At 42.7% G+C, this 21,498-nt stretch overlaps 2 protein-coding genes across 2 annotated transcripts in view; both read left to right on the forward strand.

Annotated features, from left to right (window-relative positions):
• Positions 1 to 21,498, forward strand: part of LOC109428436 (protein scalloped) — a 542,518-nt gene that overhangs the window by 164,376 nt on the left and 356,644 nt on the right. The window lies entirely within an intron of this gene.
• LOC109428437 (hydroxysteroid dehydrogenase-like protein 2) lies at positions 19,175 to 20,616 on the forward strand. Its single transcript, XM_062844288.1, has 4 exons — positions 19,175 to 19,317; positions 19,397 to 19,560; positions 19,840 to 20,053; positions 20,119 to 20,616. The coding sequence occupies exons 1-4, from the start codon at positions 19,295 to 19,297 to the stop codon at positions 20,579 to 20,581; spliced, it is 864 nt and encodes a 287-aa protein (XP_062700272.1). The 5' UTR covers positions 19,175 to 19,294; the 3' UTR covers positions 20,582 to 20,616.

A 21,498-nucleotide genomic window follows, 5' to 3' on the forward strand; every position in this document is an offset into this window, starting at 1 on the left:
GAATTTCCCCTGGAAATTCCGAAGAATTTCCCCTGGAAATTCCGAAGAATTTCCCCTGGAAATTCCGAAGAATTTCCCCTGGAAATTCCGAAGAATTTCCCCTGGAAATTCCGAAGAATTTCCCCTGGAAATTCCGAAGAATTTCCCCTGGAAATTCCGAAGAATTTCCCCTGGAAATTCCGAAGAATTTCCCCTGGAAATTCCGAAGAATTTCCCCTGGAAATTCCGAAGAATTTCCCCTGGAAATTCCGAAGAATTTCCCCTGGAAATTCCGAAGAATTTCCCCTGGAAATTCCGAAGAATTTCCCCTGGAAATTCCGAAGAATTTCCCCTGGAAATTCCGAAGAATTTCCCCTGGAAATTCCGAAGAATTTCCCCTGGAAATTCCGAAGAATTTCCCCTGGAAATTCCGAAGAATTTCCCCTGGAAATTCCGAAGAATTTCCCCTGGAAATTCCGAAGAATTTCCCCTGGAAATTCCGAAGAATTTCCCCTGGAAATTCCGAAGAATTTCCCCTGGAAATTCCGAAGAATTTCCCCTGAAAATTCCGAAGAATTTCCCCTGGAAATTCCGAAGAATTTCCCCTGGAAATTCCGAAGAATTTCCCCTGGAAATTCCGAAGAATTTCCCCTGGAAATTCCGAAGAATTTCCCCTGGAAATTCCGAAGAATTTCCCCTGGAAATTCCGAAGAATTTCCCCTGGAAATTCCGAAGAATTTCCCCTGGAAATTCCGAAGAATTTCCCCTGGAAATTCCGAAGAATTTCCCCTGGAAATTCCGAAGAATTTCCCCTGGAAATTCCGAAGAATTTCCCCTGGAAATTCCGAAGAATTTCCCCTGGAAATTCCGAAGAATTTCCCCTGGAAATTCCGAAGAATTTCCCCTGGAAATTCCGAAGAATTTCCCCTGGAAATTCCGAAGAATTTCCCCTGGAAATTCCGAAGAATTTCCCCTGGAAATTCCGAAGAATTTCCCCTGGAAATTCCGAAGAATTTTCCCTGGAAATTCCGAAGAATTTCCCCTGGAAATTCCGAAGAATTTCCCCTGGAAATTCCGAAGAATTTCCCCTGGAAATTCCGAAGAATTTCCCCTGGAAATTCCGAAGAATTTCCCCTGGAAATTCCGAAGAATTTCCCCTGGAAATTCCGAAGAATTTCCCCTGGAAATTCCGAAGAATTTCCCCTGGAAATTCCGAAGAATTTCCCCTGGAAATTCCGAAGAATTTCCCCTGGAAATTCCGAAGAATTTCCCCTGGAAATTCCGAAGAATTTCCCCTGGAAATTCCGAAGAATTTCCCCTGGAAATTCCGAAGAATTTCCCCTGGAAATTCCGAAGAATTTCCCCTGGAAATTCCGAAGAATTTCCCCTGGAAATTCCGAAGAATTTCCCCTGGAAATTCCGAAGAATTTCCCCTGGAAATTCCGAAGAATTTCCCCTGGAAATTCCGAAGAATTTCCCCTGGAAATTCCGAAGAATTTCCCCTGGAAATTCCGAAGAATTTCCCCTGGAAATTCCGAAGAATTTCCCCTGGAAATTCCGAAGAATTTCCCCTGGAAATTCCGAAGAATTTCCCCTGGAAATTCCGAAGAATTTCCCCTGGAAATTCCGAAGAATTTCCCCTGGAAATTCCGAAGAATTTCCCCTGGAAATTCCGAAGAATTTCCCCTGGAAATTCCGAAGAATTTCCCCTGGAAATTCCGAAGAATTTCCCCTGGAAATTCCGAAGAATTTCCCCTGGAAATTCCGAAGAATTTCCCCTGGAAATTCCGAAGAATTTCCCCTGGAAATTCCGAAGAATTTCCCCTGGAAATTCCGAAGAATTTCCCCTGGAAATTCCGAAGAATTTCCCCTGGAAATTCCGAAGAATTTCCCCTGGAAATTCCGAAGAATTTCCCCTGGAAATTCCGAAGAATTTCCCCTGGAAATTCCGAAGAATTTCCCCTGGAAATTCCGAAGAATTTCCCCTGGAAATTCCGAAGAATTTCCCCTGGAAATTCCGAAGAATTTCCCCTGGAAATTCCGAAGAATTTCCCCTGGAAATTCCGAAGAATTTCCCCTGGAAATTCCGAAGAATTTCCCCTGGAAATTCCGAAGAATTTCCCCTGGAAATTCCGAAGAATTTCCCCTGGAAATTCCGAAGAATTTCCCCTGGAAATTCCGGAGAATTTCCCCTGGAAATTCCGAAGAATTTCCCCTGGAAATTCCGAGGAATTTCCCCTGGAAATTCCGAGGAATTTCCCCTGGAAATTCCGAAGAATTTCCCCTGGAAATTCCGAAGAATTTCCCCTGGAAATTCCGAAGAATTTCCCCTGGAAATTCCGAAGAATTTCCCCTGGAAATTCCGAAGAATTTCCCCTGGAAATTCCGAAGAATTTCCCCTGGAAATTCCGAAGAATTTCCCCTGGAAATTCCGAAGAATTTCCCCTGGAAATTCCGAAGAATTTCCCCTGGAAATTCCGAAGAATTTCCCCTGGAAATTCCGAAGAATTTCCCCTGGAAATTCCGAAGAATTTCCCCTGGAAATTCCGAAGAATTTCCCCTGGAAATTCCGAAGAATTTCCCCTGGAAATTCCGAAGAATTTCCCCTGGAAATTCCGAAGAATTTCCCCTGGAAATTCCGAAGAATTTCCCCTGGAAATTCCGAAGAATTTCCCCTGGAAATTCCGAAGAATTTCCCCTGGAAATTCCGAAGAATTTCCCCTGGAAATTCCGAAGAATTTCCCCTGGAAATTCCGAAGAATTTCCCCTGGAAATTTCGAAGAATTTCCCCTGGAAATTCCGAAGAATTTCCCCTGGAAATTCCGAAGAATTTCCCCTGGAAATTCCGAAGAATTTCCCCTGGAAATTCCGAAGAATTTCCCCTGGAAATTCCGAAGAATTTCCCCTGGAAATTCCGAAGAATTTCCCCTGGAAATTCTGAAGAATTACCCCTGGAAATTCCGAAGAATTTCCCCTGGAACATCCGGAGAATTTCCAGTGGAAATTCTGGAGAACTTCTTCTGGAAATTCCAGAGAATTGTCTCTGGAGATTCCGGAGCCTTGCAGAGCTTCCAGGGGAAGCCTTGCAGAGCTTTCGGGAGGAGCCTTCCAGAGCTCCCGGGAGAAGCCTTGCAGAGCTTCCGGGAGAAGCCTTGCAGAGCTTCCGGGAGAAGCCTTGCAGAGCTTCCAGGACAAGCCTCCGGGAAAGCTTTTCCAAGCTCTCTGGGTGAAGCTTCTCCAAACTCTCTGGAGAAGCTTATCCAAGCTCAATTGGGAAGCTCCTACAGATTCCCGAAGGGAAGCTTATCTAGTCTCCCTGGAGAAGATTCTCCAAGCATCCTGGAGCACCTTCTCCAAGATTCCAGGGGAAGCTTCTCCAAAACACTTGAGGAAGCTTCTCCATACTTTCTAACGAAGCTTCTCTGAGCTCACTGTGGAAGCTTCTCTAAGCTTCCTGGGGAAGCTTCTTCAAGCTTCTTGGGGAAGCTTCTACGAGTTTCTTGGGGAAGTTTAGTTCAATCATTCTAATGATGAATTAATACGGAATACACCATTTGTGAACTTTGTGCATTTGTTTATTTGCATCACCACATTGCAAAACTCCTTATTACGCTTATGTTGAACAGTATTCTCAACTCAACGGTCGCCTACAGATATAGGATTCGTACATGATGTTTTTCGCAATAATGTCGATTCCTGGACGCTCCCCTTCCCCTTCGTTCCTTCGTCCCTACCTTCTTCGTCCCGACCCAGACCCAGAATTGTGTCCGTTCGCTCGCTTCGGAGGGACAGTGTAGAGTCTTCGACTGAACTTGTCAATAATCACACATACACACACAGACACATCCACCACTCACAGCAACTACAATGCCTTGAAGGGAGAAAAGCTAGAGAAAAGATCGACCTTTTCACTTCGGACGGGTGGACGAACGACGACAACGATGACGATGGCAGCGACTTTCGAAGAACTAGTCCCCTCTGTTTCTTCTTTCCATTTCCTTCTTGTGTCCGGTAAGAGGCGCCTCCGCCCCACCCAATACCGAACCGCTTGCTTGCTTATTTGTTCCGATAAATCTATTTTTGATTGTGACATTAATTGAATGATACGCTTGTCAGGCGGGCGGAAAGAGACGGGGTTAAACGGAATTGGACCAGCAGATTGAATCGAATGTTGAATTGAGGAAAATTTGTTACTTGCCTGTTAATCGGGGGAGCGATGGCGATGGTTATTGATTTGTGGAAGTTTTCTTCCAGATTATGGAGTTCTTAGTGATTAACAAGCTTTCGAAACAGGACAAAATAAACGGAACAGATGGAACAGGTTGAAAACATAGAACAGACATAACAGGGATAGAATCAGAACAGACAGAACAGACAGAACGAACAGACAGAACAGACAGAACAGACAGAACAGACAGAACAGGCAGAACAGACAGAACAGACAGAACAGACAGAACAGACAGCACAGACAGAACAGACAGAACAGACAGAACAGACAGAACAGACAGAACAGACAGAACAGACAGAACAGACAGAACAGACAGAACAGACAGAACAGACAGAACAGACAGAACAGACAGAACAGACAGAACAGACAGAACAGACAGAACAGACAGAACAGACAGAACAGACAGAACAGACAGAACAGACAGAACAGACAGAACAGACAGAACAGACAGAACAGACAGAACAGACAGAACAGACAGAACAGACAGAACAGACAGAACAGACAGAACAGACAGAACAGACAGAACAGACAGAACAGACAGAACAGATAGAACAGACAGAACAGACAGAATAGACAGAATAGACAGAACAGACAGTACAGACAGAACAGACAGAACAGACAGAACAGACAGAACAGACAGAACAGACAGAACAGACAGAACAGACAGAACAGACAGAACAGGCGGAACATAGACAGAACGGAATAGACAGAGCAGACAGAACAGACAGAAGAAACAGAACAGACTGATTAAAATAGAACAAACGGATGATTAGATCTATGGATCCGAAGATTCATGAACGTTCTTCGAGTCTGGGTGTCTGTTCTCCTTGGCATCTGGTTCCTGATGCCTATGTGCTTGAATTTCTGATATTCCATTGTTCTGTTTTTAAGCATTCTAAAAGCACGGAAAATAAGTTCGAAACTGCTTTGGAGATGAACCAGCCTCGGGCTGAAAATCTCCCTAATAAAGCTAATAATAATAAAGTTCGAAACAGAATTATTTCATCAATCAACATTACACCGCCTCCTCAAACATAAAGGACACATCTCCCAACTGTCAAACAACTGACAACTCTGGATTTGCGTGGTCGAAATTCTAACGAACCTTTCAGCCCAATCAGTCGCCCCGGCATCGGCTTCGTCCAGAATGGCTTATATGTCCATTACCGTAGTTGGCTATGACCAACGCCGAAAATAGACCGTCTCACCGATTGAATTAAAACGGCCTGCTATGCACAACTGCCTACTGTGCTCAGCCGTTCCCGAACAGTTGCAGCACTTGCAGGCGCAATACCGTCCAAAATGTTGCATTGCTGGATTCGTCCAAACTGCACTCTTTGCTGCTGTGCTGAACGGTGGCGGTGGTGGTGGTGGCGGCAGTGATGATGACAGTAGCTGCATACGATCCCCCTCCTGTACAAGGGGAAGGACAGTGTCGAGGGGAAGGGGAAATAAAGCACGCCGAAAATTATATTTTCATTGCGAAATAGTTGTGGTTTTGGTTGGGTTTCGTTGGAAAGCTATACCCATCCATGCTGGTGCTGGAACCGGGGGGACCCAAGCAAATTGTAAAATGTTGAAAATGTATATTAAAATGAAAGAAATTAAAATTTTGCAGTGGCGTATGCGTGCTGCTTTTAGTGGTGGAGAAGGGGGGCGACCGGGGGACATTGTTGGTAGATTATGAATGTCTTGCTCGCTCTCTCTGTGTATCAAAATGGCAGAAAAATGTCGGTCCCTTTGGAAGGGGGCAAAACCTCAACGGCAATAGAGCGCAGCACGCTATTTTGCAATTGTGGTGCAAACTGCAGCAGCAGCAACAGCAGTGGCAGAGTCAGTGGCGCAATTTTGTTGTATTTATTTCGACCGTCGTCGCCCGAAAAGGATCGGAATTACATTCTGCATTTTTGCTCGCTAAATGAATCCAAATCCCGCTCTCCGTTCGGCCGGGTGTGTTCTTCCATCTGCAATGGAGTGAAAGTTTTGGGACGCAAATTAAATCCGCACTGCGACTGCGGCGGATTCTACCATAGCAGCAGGCGTCGGTTTTTCGCTGGGCCGATTGAGCTGAGGAGATTATTTAGATGTCACGTGGAAACAAGCTGTCAAAAGCTGTGCGACGACGACCGGCCAGCCGGTTGGCACCGCAGTTGGCCATGGATGCGGGATATCAAGTGTCAAACCAGCGCAGTATGGTTATTCGCAAAATGGGTCCATTTCCCTTAACCTCCAAAAGCGCATTTAACGGTTGGTCGTGTATGGAGCGAAAATTCTCACTCATTCGACGTATGTGATAGCTAACAAACTGGTGCACTACCAGTACCAAACCAACGTAGAAGTAATCTGCTTCACCTGTTGCAAACGAAATCGGATCAACAAGGTGAATCGTTGCCATTTCACATGGTGTTCTCATGTTTCATACAAGTTGGACGACGAACGCTTGTTACTCATTTGAGACGCCGAGGGTTACAGCTCTGAGTTGCTGTTATTTGTAGATACACATCAGATGCAGGAAAATGCTTGAGACTAATCGTAGTAAATTTCAACGTAGACAAAAAGGCGTTACATGCTTCGGTTCATCGAAAACTTTTTAGCGATGGGTTCGGTAGATGTTCAAACCGTCACCTTATGATCTCTTCGTCAAATACACACCTCGCTCTGACTTCATAATATTTTGTCGAGGTCAGAGCAATCCATGTTCTTCGTTGTTACGGAAGCAGAAAGAAATTGTCAGTTTTCACATATATAAATTCACATTTATTACTCCATCTGTGCCTGTTTTGCTGACCGACCACCACCAGCACATGCATTCGACCATCAAAGTAGGTTGGGAAGGGAATATTGCATTTCTTTTCACCATCGCCGCGTTGTCGTAGTCGTCGCCATCGTCACCGAACGTTTACCCCTTCACCCCAAGACTTTCCAAAGTAGTGGGCCCACCATCCCTGCTTCCAACTGTGTCCACCGCATACAATATTGCCTCAAATTCCACAGAATTCATAACTCCTCCGTTTCTTGCTGTGAGGTTCCGTACCGTTTTGCTCATTTTTTACCCTGAACTGGGGCACATTGTACCAAAGTTCTCCTGAACTGAACTTAATTTACCCAGCTTTAGCAGCTTTTTACATGCCTTTGTGTTCTTATTCTTTCCTAGTGCTCATATACATAAAAATGGCAAAACAAAATCTGTGAAAGATATTGCGGATTTTAAGAAAAAAAAAATCTACTCTGTGGTAGCCGCAGAGTTCTACCACAGCTGTCAAAGTCCTACCGCAGCCATGAAAATCATCCTATCATTGAAATAGATTGCCAAATCGTAGTATGCTTGCAAAGTAAATCGCTTTGAAAACCAACAACAGACAATGTTCATCGGCGAATCTTCCATAGGCCTTTCAGTTGACAGGCCCGTGTATGCCACTGTTAACAACTGCCCAACAAAGGCGCAAATGCTGAACTGTCATTTTCATAGGAGAACTGTCAAATGCCCCAAAAAATCCGCTGAATTTAATCGTCTTCTGATTAGGCCTATAACCCTATTCGAACCCTCAGTGATTATTCTGCAGATCAATGCACCTCCGGCTTACGGTATGTAACGTACAGAGGCCCTTAGACGTATAGACACAGAGACCTGCTCCCCCGTACACACACACATATGAATTAACATAAAAATTTATGCAAATTTTTGACATTTTTCCTCCTTCTCCGGATGGCACTTGGCTTCCCTCGTCAACTGACCAACTGGAACTTCTAAGCTCGGCAACAATTGGACAACGCATTCGCTGCTTTCATATGGTTCAACCCCTTCCCAGCTCGTTCCATCTTCCGTCCACCGCATTGCATGCATTGAGTAATGCGTTTTAATATTCATTATTCTAAATACTACTCTTACTTGTATACGATGCAGTCATAATAGAGCTGGTGAGGGCCTTGATCATCACGTGGAATCATCCGGAGAATGATGATTGTGTTGGAAAATTCTACTATTTCAAGTCTGTCGATTTTGGGAACAGTTTGTATTGTCGTCGCGGTTGAAACCCGAAGTTTTCCCACACCCGACAATTGAATTTTCTCAAAATCCATACGTAAAATCTAACGTCGGACGTAGTGCGCTGGACAGCGGACCTGGCCCTCTATCCAGCGCACTGTGCCCGACGTACGTCCGACACACGGTTAAGGAGAAAAATCGATTTTCGCGTGTCAAAAATTCCGATTTTCAACTGCACGAACAATATTATTCTAGAAAAATCATTTTATAAATCTGGCAACATTGCCTCAAATGACAGTTTAGCTTTAACCTTCGTATTCGAATCAATTTCATAGTGAAGCTTAACCGCGAGTTTAATGTTTGCCATTTTTTGTTCTCTTTCTTCTCTTGTTTCAGGTAAGTTCCGGTCAATTAACCGTGACAATCAGAGGGACAATTGGACGAAGTTGTGTTGCTCGTGATGTGAAGGTACACACTAAGAACGGCTCGGTATTTTCCCCATCTTTTTACTGAGTTCTCAACAGCAGATTTAACTCGGTACGCTCGGTTATTTATTTTGCGGATATTCTGTAAATGAGTTACCGAGCTCAGCTCACAAACTGTCAAAAGTTACTGAAGCACGGTAAATATCGTTACTGGTTAACGGTAAATACGATTACCGAGTGTACCGAAATAAATCTGCTGTTGAAAACTCAATAAAAAGATGGAAAAAATACGGAACTCAGTGAAAAAATTACTGAGCTGGAACATCTGAATCTTATGCCGTTTTTCTTTATTATTCAGTTCCAACCTGGGTTGGAACTGGATCAGATCACAGTTTCTACCCCAACCCGACTTCGGTTTCGCTTGGGGAAGATTCAAATATTACGTCCATCGTTTTTCGGGATTTCTAGACCCCCCCTCCCCCCTCTGTCACGCACTTTTCCTATATCCAATACACGTACTGTCACACTTTTCTACACCCCCCCCCCCCCCCCCCCCCTCCCCCAAATGTTGGACGTAATTTTTGAACGTTCCCTTGTACTAAAGTTTATTTGACGTTGTTTGTTTACACATTTTCCGCCAATCCAGTTCCAACCCAGGTTAAAAAAGAAAAACGGCATTATTAGTGTGTAAGGTGACGAGAAGGTGCCAACCAAAACCACGACAAAGCGACCAGCCCAACATTGCAATGGTATATCGCCCTCCCTCCTCTTCTGGGAAATGGTTAGCGGGACAACTTATCAATCGAGGCAATTGTTATGCCTTTTTTCGGCTGCCTGACTGGGCGTTCAATGAGCTGTAACATACCTGGCTGGAGGCCGCACCTCTCGGTTTCATTCAATAGGGCTTAATCAGAAGACATTTTATTCAGCTGATTTTGGGGGCCTTTGATAGTTGTCCTATGAAAATGACAGTTCAGCATTTGCGCCTTTGTTCGGCAGTTGTAAACAGTGGCATACTCGGACCTGTCAAATGAAAAGGCCTATGCGGGAAATGATAGCTGATGACATTGACTGGTGGGATCAGCCGGGGACAATGAAGCCATCAGAGAGGAAGGGGTGTGGAACAATAATAGTCACACGCTATGAGGAGTGTTGTGTCTTATGTCGTTTTTCTTTTTGATCCAGTTCCAACCTGGGTTGAAACTGGATGAGATCACAGTTTCGACCCCCAACCCGACTTCGGTTTCGCTTGTACTAAAGACACTGTATGCTAAAGACACGAAATCTGATGATTGCTGCTGTTGATGATGATTGTCGCGTCATGACGATGATGCTGTCGAGCAATGCTTTTAAAGTGCTGCTCGATTGGAATGACATTGACAGCAAATTTGGAATTCCAATTGGAACATTTCGTGTCTTTGCATATAGTGTCTTTAGCTTGTACTAAAGTTTGTTTGAGTTTGGTTGACGTTTGTTTGTTTACACATTTTCCGCCAATCCAGTTCCAACCCAGGTTCAAAAAGAAAAACGGCATTAGAAGAACGGGAGCTTGCACGCTGACGTCATCATTGTCTCCTTCTCTTTCATTCCTTCGGCGTCGGTCCATAAAGCCGTCCTTGCCCTCAAAAAAAAAATTGAGGGCAATGTTTACAAATCGTATGAGAATTCGATGAGGTTATGTTTTTGATGCAAGCCTCTACACTGTAGGAAATGTATACCGGCAAATCAGCATTATGATGTGTAGCTAGAAGAAAAGCCTTGGGAACCAGGACGAACTTCGTGTGTGAGGTTATGGAGAAATCCATGGAAACATTTATGTCCTGGAAATAAAATATTTAGGTTATTTCTAACGAATCCTCAAAAAAATTTCCCTTCACGAAAAAAAAGTGAAGCAAGAAAAAAAAAGTAATGCAAGAAACTTCACTTGATTTGATTTTTATCACAAGAATTCAAATAATTGTCTACTGCAAGATTTATGCGATATGTTATGGTTATTCTGAAGTAGTTATTATTTGTTTAACTATTTATGAAGTTCAAAATTTTGCCTCCATAACTTATGATCATTTTTTGTGCAATTTCTAATAAAAATTACATGTAGAAAATCTTCGATTGAATTCTAAAGGAACTCCAAAACTCTATCAATTGTAGAATCAGACAGTTCCTGCTGAATTTGTTTGTTTTTCTTATATTCTGTCTAGAGTTTTTGGAAACATTTTGAAGAAATTTCTATAGAGTCTTGAAGTTTTTTTTTTTTTTGAAAGGGCCACATGTCTAGTTTTGTTAACCATCGGAGAATTCCGGATTTGGCCACTGTGGCCACCGCGAACCTTCCTCATCTGAAAAAAAAAATGCCGCTTTAGAGACCCTAACTTTGCCAAGCTATAACTTTGCAGCCAAACAACTAATCAGGTTCGTTCAAGAATTGTTGGAAAGGTATTCTCGTGGACTTTGATTAGGTATAGGCATTAATATTGACTAATTATTGAGAACCGGTTCCAGAAATTCTACAAGTACAATTCTTTTTTAAGTTGAGAGATTGGCTTACTGAAATAAGGATAAATCCATGGTGAGATGCTGATTAAATCTATAGATTCCTTGAGAAAAACATCAGATGAAATATGTAGAGAAATAAATGAAAAAAAAATTGTCTGGGTTTTCCGCTGAAGATTTTCGAAAAAATAGTAGGAAATTGTATTGAAACTTTAGTCAGGAATTCTTTCGGGAGCTAATGAGAGGTTCTCTCCAAAATATTTTCGGCATTTTCTATTAGAATTTCCTTTTTGATTTTGGAGGTTTATGAACCTCCCCTAGCAGTCACGCTAAAACAAGTTTTTGTTAAGTGTTCATTCGTTATGGTGATCGACCAGCAACTCCTCCAGAGATTGCAGCAGGGATCTACTAGAATTTGTCTTTGGATTTCGAAAAGTCGACACAACCGATTGCACTACAAATTATACCGATTTTTTTTTTTCAAAAATTTCATCTATAAATTCTTTTTGTAGTTTCACTATGAACTCTGGCATGAATTTCTACTAAATCTGGGATCAATTGCCGTGAATACGCTCGTGAAAAGCTTTTTTTTTACTTTAATCCGTTATGAATAAATTTAGTGGATATAAACATTTTTCCTAGCTCTGCTTATTGCTCTTGATTCAAGTTCTTCTACATCAACATTTGCACCTTCAATATTATATCTATTTGTAAAATTATCAATATTTTTTTTAAATTATTTCCATATTATATTGTAAAAAATATATTCACTATATTAAGGGCCCCCACATCTGTAAATTCGGCTCTGGCTATGCTATAAATCACATACACCAACTGACATGCCTGAAAACAGTGGGGACGGTATTTTTCAACTTTTAATATCTTAACCGTTTTTTATCCGATTTGCAAAATTTTTTAAGCTTGAATTTTCTCAGCCTTCTCGGATGAAGTACCTTGAAAATGCTGTTTTTCTGGAGCTATTCCTAATGTAAAGTGGTTTACACACATATTTTGGTGTTGGATTGGCCATATTAATGAAGCAAAAATATTGTATAGAAATATCCGGAGATACTCAATCATTAAAACTTGAAAATTTTCACAAAACTACTTACAATACAAAACATTTGTATGTTCGGTTTGAACTTCACATTCATCGTTTATTGCTTTAAAACAGTCCCGTTTACATAAAATTACATTTTCAGAGCGATGGGTAGGAACTACAACATCTTCCCAAAATTCCGTATAATATAGGAAATTTGTATTAGTGGTTCAAACTGAACATTCGCCGGGACAACCCGTGTGTTGGGACGGTTTACCTTTAGCGCGTACAACCAATGATTGAAAGCAGCCTTTTACTTCGTAGCAGCTTCAATGCTGAAATTCAGTTTATTTAGCTTAAATCTATTTACAAATAATAAAAATTATATTTACAATTTGGTGCCCATTTCACGCTCTTCAAAGGACCTCCGCCCGAACTCATCACTTTTCTCAACTGATTTCATCTACCGACCAGCGTTGCCAGTTTTACAAAAGATCGTCACAACACCGTGTGTATTTTTTTTTTGGCAACAATCATGTGTGCATAAAAATAAAAACTGGAATCGAAAAAAAGAGACACTCAAAATAATGTATAACTTTTGATTGCGTTCACAAAAATAGCTGATTTTTTATCCAGGAATAGCATGTAATGTGTAGCTAATGCCCTAAAAATTTCATCAAAATCGGTTCAGTATTGGCGCAAATATTGTCGATACAATAAAATGTGCTTTTGCAAATTTTGGGCTTCCCTTTTAAAAAAATGTTTAGGCTATAACTTGGTTGTTAGCTCATCAAAACGTCTGAAAATTTGACTGTAAGTTCTTCAAGTAAGTCATAATAAGTGGTGAAAATTGCATTATAATCGGTTCTGTACTCTTTTTTAACAATTCAAACAAATTTTGGGCACTTTTTATCATTTTAAAATCAGTGTGCATTATTTTGACTGTAGTATTGGCAACACTGTCCTGACTTTTTTTTGAAAATTTGACAGTGTAAAATCGTTGTGCTAATCTGTTCTCAGTGAAAATTTCAGCCCTTTTGATTCAACATTTAAAAAGTTAGAGCAGTTTGAATGTCACTATACCAAAAACCACATCTGCTTATTGTGACATAGTGCATCATATATGGCTATAACTTTTTAAAGGTCAAAGCAAATTGAATGAAATTTTGGCACAATACATCTACATACATACTTTTTGTACAGAAAAATTTTCATTGAATCGGTTCAGTATTTTTGGCTCTACAGTTTTAGGTAAAAAATGTGATATTTTTTTTAAAGTGGGCCAAAACAAGATTCTCAAATGGTAAGTCTCTTGTTTCGACGATATCTCCGCCAACACTTAACCGATTTTGATGAAATTTTTATGGTATTAGCTACACATAATGTACTATTCCTGGTAAAAAAAATCTGCTATTTTTGTGTACGCAATCAAAAGTTATACATTATTCTTTGCGTCTCATTTTTTTTCGAGTCCAGTCTTTACTTTTCCAGAACGATGGGGACAAGTATAATTCTTAAAAACTACAAAATCTTCACAAAATTACGTATAATACATAAATTTTGTGGGGTCTCCAATTAGCCCAGTGGTTAAGGCTATGGATCGCCATTCCGGAGACGGCGGGCTCGATTCCCGTTCCGGTTGGGGAAATTTTCTCGACTCCCTGGGCATAGTGTATCATTGTCCTTGCCTCACAATGTAAAAAAATATGCAGTGGCAGGCAAAGGAAGTGCTTCAATTAATAATTGTGGAAGTGCTCAAAGAACACTACGTTGAAGAGCGGCCGGCCAAGTTCCAGTGGGAACGTAGAGCCCATTAGAAGAAGAACTCTTCCAAGAATTTCTACAGGAGTTTCTTCCTGAGATTCCTAAAGAGTTCTACTCGGCAATTGTGCAGGAGTTCATTCTGGGACTTTGATCTTATTCCAAGAACTTTTGCTGCATTCTCTTTATAATCTTTTTTTTTTATTTATACAGCTTTTTATACTGCGTTTCATCTGGAAGTTGCTTCTGATAACTCTTCACGAGTCACTTCTGGGAATTTTCTAGAAATCCTGCAGGAAGTCCTTTTGGAAATATTCTGGTAGGGTCTGGGACCATTTGGGCAGGAGCACCTATTTTGGGCACTTGCTGCTATAATTCACTTAATATCAAACCGATTGACTTGAATTTTTGTACATGGCTAGATACTGTGCGTATCTAATTGTGTCTCGAAGTTCAAGTCAATCGGTTAAAAATTGACGGAGTTATAGCAGCAAGTGCCCAAAATAGGTGCTCCTGTCCAAATGGTCCCAGACCCTATTCCTTTTTAGAAACATCAGGAGTTCTTTCTGGGAAAACTCCAGGAGTACCTTTTGCAGATCCTGAGAGCCCTCCCAGTCAACCATTAATCGTAAAAGATGTTGCATGAGATGATAAAGTGGAGGCGATATACGTACATTTTACATGCGCCTAAATGGAGGCATGTACGCATATGACCTCCACTTTATCATCTTATGCAACATCTTATACAATTGCTGGTTGTGTGGGCTGCTTCTGGGATACCTTTTTCTGGAAGCCTTCCTGGCACTCCTTTAGGAAATTTTCTCAAGAATTATTTTTTGGGAATCCTCCAGGTGTTCCTTTTGAAAATGTGGAAATCTTTCTGAAGCTCCTCTTTTCTCTAAGACTTTTTGTAAAGATTTTTTTTTCGAAATTTTTTTCTGAGATTCTTTCGGCAGTGCCTTCTGTGGTTCCTTTAGGAGTTTCTGAAAATAATCTTAGATAAAATTTCTGGACTAATGCGAGGTATGCACTTCAAACGGAATCGCTCAAGTATATTTCGTTTAGTGCATTATTTTTCCGTGACAGGAATGGTCAAGAAATTTAACATAGCAAGCCCCATTTGATTTGACGTTTCGTTTCAGCTCCGTACCTAGGATAGGATGTGACACCTGCAACTTCTCTGTCTAATTTCACAGCTTGCTGTCTTGTTTTTCCGCGTTGCTAAGATTATTGGTCCCCAAATTGGTCTCTTTTGGGCTGACTAGTTGTCGTATCCTATCCTAGCTCCGTACTAGGATCTGGACTAAAGCGACGCTTTACTATTTCTTGAGCGATTCCTTGCCTGAATTTTCCACGCATCGAGATAGGCCAAGAAATTTCTTGCAATCTGCGTACTACATATACTGATGCAGGAATGCACCCTAGTTTTACCACAGTTTTCCTTTCTTCTTCCCCTTTCCATATCTTCACAATAACACAGAGAGCCATCGCAAAAATACATGTTTAAAGCATCTTACCTGGCCGTAGAGCAAAGATTTTGCTACTGAAAGCGGTGCACACTATTTTCTTCCCAATTGTTGAAGGAGGTAGGACGAGAATAAAAGGCGAAACCGTTTCGATAGCAACTATATTGCGAAATAGGCTTCAAACTGAAGAAAAGGCATTGGTTTTATAATAGTTCTATGATGAAACAAAGTATGACTTACAATTCGGTGTGCCTGGTATTTCTAGCACGTCCTACTTTACTGAGAGTTCAACATTTAACGACGTTCAGATTTCTGCACACGAATTTCTCAGATTTATCAGCTCTTGATACGAGGGAATCTTAACTGTGGGCAATGGATATCGCTTTCCTAGTAGGATATACAAATGTGGAACTAACTTCACAAAAGTTGAACTAACTTCAATTCTAACCGGCGGATCCACGACTCCGCTCAATTTTACAATTATCACTATTTTACAACCTGCTAACGAATTCAGAATCTCTGCGGTCGAAAACACATCCGTATTTAAGCATGAAAGAAGGTTAATAATTACAAAATCACACTGAATATTTCTTCTACGACTGCTGCACTTCACTGTGTCTCGGAAAATGTGGTATGATCACCGGAAATGAATCGTTGACAGCTCGCTCACTGTTTGTGACGGCTGTCACTTGTTTTGCCGCGACGCTTCACTTGTTGGACGCGACGCTTCAGTAACGCTGGGAGACAGGGCTGCCAGCTGGACTAATTCTGCGGCAACAACAATTGATCGGCGTTTGGGTCCAAATACGCTTTAAATTCACTCATGTGTGCTAAAACAAACAGCACTTCAAAACCGTTTCTTCTTCCTGTTCTGTGTTGGCGGTATTCTTGGTGGCAGTTTCGTTTGCGGCCGTTTCTTTGATCAACCATTTCATTCACTTTTTCAGACGGTAGCACTCAAAGTAGAGGTTATGTCGTGAAAATTTGGAAGTTTGAAGGGAATATCAGTTCCCTATCAGTTTAATCATCAATTTTTTGGTAAATTTATCGATAAAATTATTTTTTCTATCCGGTTCCTACAAAAAAGATTGTCTGGAACGACTCAAAATACGAAATGAGATTTCACAAAACATAACCTCACTTTTGGAGGCCAATTGCGCGATTAATAAGAGAGACAGACGCGTTTTTGCCGAGAGATAGAGACGTACATATGAGTGAGAGCATTCGCAACTGTGTGAGAGACAAATCGCAGCACTAGCTCTACGGAGAGAGTGATTGGCACTGTGCTGGTCACAGTGCACTTGTTTGATACTTTCGATGGATTGATTCGAAATTTCACTAATCTTGCGTAGACTCAAGCTCAGTATCAAGCACAGAGAATGTTCATACGATAGAGTGCGAGAGACAGGAGACCTTAATTTCGATATTCCACTTGGCTCGGGCTGTAAATTTCACAAGTGATGCCTGTATATTTTTTTATGAAATCTGTGAAATATATCGAGCTCATAATCGAAACGAACTCATAGTATACTCATAGTTCCAATGGGGCATTTGGAACGGAGGAAAATCAGACCTCCACTGCCACAAACTGACTGACTGACAGACTGCGTTGGAGACAGTTTGGAATGCGTCGAACGAATCATTGTCCGTGCATGGCAGCGCAGCATCCCAACAGATTGAGTATGTGTACAATGTACACGAATCCGAATGAGTATAATGCTGCCGAACGCAGTATACCTAGTTGGATGCACTACCGGTGGGTATGGGGTCGCATTGTTGGGATATTTTCGGAATTCATTTATTATTTTCTATATTTAAAACGAGAAACGGGGAAAAACAACAAACATTCCTCACGTGGACTAACAATGGAAAATGGGATGGCTGGAAGCAAATTGGAAGTTACGGAAAATCTTTTTCCGGATAAAACCGATTGTACTATTATCACAGACAAACAGACATATTACTTACAAGAAAATTGCTTCAAAAACATCGTTTGGGATCTCACTAGCACCCTCTATAATGCTCAATCCGAAGCATTCATTTGCAGGTGTTGTTTCCCTCGGCTCGATGTAATAATTTTGCAGGTGACGACTCCCTCGTGGCGTCATCCATTCATAAAACATGAATGAAGGTTCATGATTGAGTCATTTTATGTAAACATTGATCGGCGTCGCGTTCATTTCTCTCCAAAATTGAGAGGTGATGTAGGCACAGCAGCGCCACCATGATACATGCGAGCACAGTCTGAACCACACGTTATTTTCAAAATGACCGTTAAATCGTGCGATGATTTGAGTAGTATGTCTGTTTGTCTGTGCTATTATTATTAAAACATAGTTTGTCAAAAGATGCGGTTTTTGAAACGTTATTATATTTGGCAGCGTAAAATCACGCCGGCCTACTTCTCTTGTCATTGTGATAAAATGAGATGAATGCTACTAGGACAAAGAAGGATACATTTTTCAAAGTTTTTTTAAAATTTCTTTTAACGTAATGTCTCCAGAAACCATAAATCAACGAACACTACTGTCCAGATGAACTAGTCAAAAACAAAGCGTACATGTTTTTTTCTGAGATCTAATGCTAATATCACCGTAGGGGTATCGCTTTGTCGAACTCAACCTTCGACATGCCAACAACGACTGACAGGCTTCATTATTCATCCCCGAAAAAAAAAAACCTATGGAAAAATAGCAGATCATCGCTCCCTTGCTGATCCCCGAGTTCCAATCAAATTAATTATCGAAACTGGATTTAATTAATGCACCACCGCGCAGCCACAACACGGCGGGACATCTTGGTGGATTTCATCCCAAACGAGAAGATATCGATCTAGTCAGCCAGCAGATAATAGTAGCGTAGTAGGCTGTCGTGTGTACCATTGATTTTCACAGCCTGCTACCACCACGCACCACACGCGGTTCGAACGAAGAAAGAAAGACCAAAAGCGGTTCCCACGTAATTATGCAAATAAGGAAACCCGAAGAAGGCGTAGAAAGCGAAACGCGCTGCGAAAATAAAGGGACGACATCCATAGGATCAGACGCGGGCAGGTACCTGGCTGCTCCGGTTCCAAACATAAGATGTGTATCACGTCGTCCTATCTCCAGTGAGCGAGGAAGCAAGCGGGGTATCAGGTGGTCGTCTTCATCGCAGCCGAATCGCTCGAGGGGGGTGACAAAAAGACGAACGAAACGATGAACGAAGAGAGCGGACGGTTCGGTCAAGTCCACAGATGGAAGCGACACCGAAGAACTAAATTTAGTACGTAATTGTTGTTCACCTCCCGAAGGGGCCAGAAGCGCAAGTATGACGAGCGAAGATGATGAAGGTCCAGTTCGTTCGGATCGGATGGAGGAGAGATAATAATTGTGCCTTTCAGCAGAATACGCGCGGAAGAGTGGGGGCAGCGGCGCGGAACGAAGGAGGCTGTGTGCAACTTGAGCAAACAGCTGCTGGACCCGTTTCCTGTTTGGAGCTGTTTGGGCTCCAGGCTCCCAGTATGGAGAGAATGTGGAAAAACGTGAGTCCGCGTTCTTGGAAACGCAACAAAAGGGAGGCCATGAAATGGACAACTACTAGAAACCGTCGCCTGCTGCGACCACCAACCGCGAAGCGCCGACCAACATGCTGCGCCTAATCGCTCAATCTAGTTTGTCGTGTCCCGCTGTAATCGCTGGTTTTGGCAGCACTGTCCACGCCAGGCAATGACCAAGCGTAATTGTAATCAGTCCACCCGCGAAGAGGAGATAAGCGTGACTGGGGCCATAACTGATTGTGTACGCAGCTTTGTACACAATCGACTCGCGCGCGGTTGGAAGACGAGAGTGAGAGAATCCCTCAACTCAGTCTACGAGAGTAATCCAAGCTGGGCGAAGGTGTTTTGCATTGCGTGATCAGTTTCACTCGATTTCAATCTGAATGATGGGCATCCGGAACACGGGGTGAGTCACCGGTGGCGGTTTCCACGATCATTCAGAATCGCAAATGAGACACTTTTCCCCTTCTTCCTCGCTTCCGCAGAAAGCTAGCCGGTAAAACGCTATTCATCACCGGAGCTTCTCGGGGGATCGGCAAGGCGATCGCACTAAAAGCGGCCCGTGACGGTGCCAATGTGGTGATCGCAGCGAAAACTGCCGAACCACACCCGAAGCTGCAGGGCACGATCTACACGGCGGCAGCCGAAAGTGAGTAACCCCAATAGAGTTAATAAACTATAGAGGACGAATGTCGCTGGTGTTCCCTTTGTTCTCGTTCGAAAACATGCCGGGTATCTATCTGTCAAACTGCATACTTTTTCGCTTTGACACTTATATACCTGCCTATCTCCGCCAGCAAGAGATGTTGCGGCGGCGACGCCAGCGACATTCTTCCTCTATAGTTTACTAGCTCTATTGTAACCCCCGACCGGTCGGTCCGATCATGAAAGCGGACAAGATCGATGATGATCGTTTCTCTCTTTGTAGTTGATGCGGCCGGCGGTAAGGCGCTAGCGTGCGTAGTGGATGTCCGCGATGAGGTCGCCGTGCGGGCCGCAATCAAAGGAGCCGTCGACAAATTCGGCGGCATCGATATTCTGGTCAACAATGCCAGCGCGATTTCGTTGACCCCGACGGAACAGACCGAGATGAAGCGTTACGACTTGATGAATAACATCAACACCCGAGGAACGTTCCTGGTGTAAGTGATCGTACTGATCTTGAACTTGATTGATGAGCTTTCAAACCGATCTTCTTTACTAACAGTTCCAAGGAATGCATCCCGTACCTGAAGAATAGCTCCCACGGTCACATCCTGAACCTGTCACCGCCGCTAACTCTCAAACCGGAGTGGTTCGCCCGCAACCTAGCGTACACGATCGCCAAATACGGCATGTCAATGTGCGCCCTAGGAATGGCCGAAGAGTTCCGCAAGGATGGCATCGCTGCCAACGCCCTGTGGCCAGCAAAACTGGTCCACACGGCGGCCGTCGACATGATCCACGGCGACGGAGCCGAGGTCGTGTCCCGCAAACCGGAAATCATGGCCGACGCTGCGTACGCCATTCTCTGCAAGGACCCTCGCACCTGCACCGGAAACTTCTTCATCGACGAGGACCTTCTCCAGGCGGAAGGCATCACCGACTTCAGCGAATACTCCTGCGTACCCGGCAACGAGCAGAACATCCGTCTCTGCGGCTTTGTCGACCCGAATCGATCGAAATTGTAATAAAACAAAGCAGCAATCCATCCGGATTTCGAAAACATCTTTTCCAAATTTCTTTCGATCGAAGCAACCGAAATCCAGGCAGGCTTTGAGCTTTGATGCCGTGAGAAACCGCGACGCCGCTCGGTCGCGTCTTCTTCGGGTAAAAATCGATCGCATTAATCTTGCCATCATCGGGTCGGGTCAGAAAATTCAAAACATCCGCCTGGGAACGGAATGTCCAATCGAGAACCGAGGACCAGCTGAAACGGCAAGAAATATTTGCCTCGGCATGGAATCTTCGTCGTCATGGTCGTTGTCGCCTTCGTTGGTTTCATCGTTCCATTCTTGTTTTGGTTTCGAGTTTTCGTTTCAACCGTCGCGACGCGACAGGATGGTTGCCAGGGCATCTTCATTCTTGAAATTCTGCAGAACCCGATCGTCGACGATGATCGCATGGTTTGCTGCGTTGCGTGTTTGCGCGTCCTAAACTCACTTTTTCCCCAGTTGTTCTTTTTCGTTTTAAATGTTTTTTTTTTTTCAGAACACCGCTCCAAAATTGAGGATGATCAGGTTCAGGCAGATCGGTATTATTAAATTTGCATTTTTCGATTGCCTGCTTGCCATACTCTGCCCCACTTAGTGGGACTGGTTGGTAGTGCGATCGCAATTCATAATTTGGATTTTCGGGAAATAAAAACTATGATTCGCTTCTTTCAAGTTTCATCTTTGTTTCACTCTTCAAACTTGAATTAATTTATGATGCTTTAGCATTTTGTACGTCGGAATTCAGCGCGGAATGGGGAACAGGAAACCTTTTTTTTTGCGCGAAGTTGCCTGGGTAAGGTACACAAGAATAAAGTTGCGTGCGTGAACCAGCCAGCGGATTTTGAACACATTGAAAATTAGAGTTAAAAAAGTGAAGAAGAAAAAACGCCAAA

This window comes from Aedes albopictus, chromosome 1 (genome assembly GCF_035046485.1).
Source record: "Aedes albopictus strain Foshan chromosome 1, AalbF5, whole genome shotgun sequence".
NCBI classification, from domain to species: domain Eukaryota; kingdom Metazoa; phylum Arthropoda; class Insecta; order Diptera; family Culicidae; genus Aedes; species Aedes albopictus.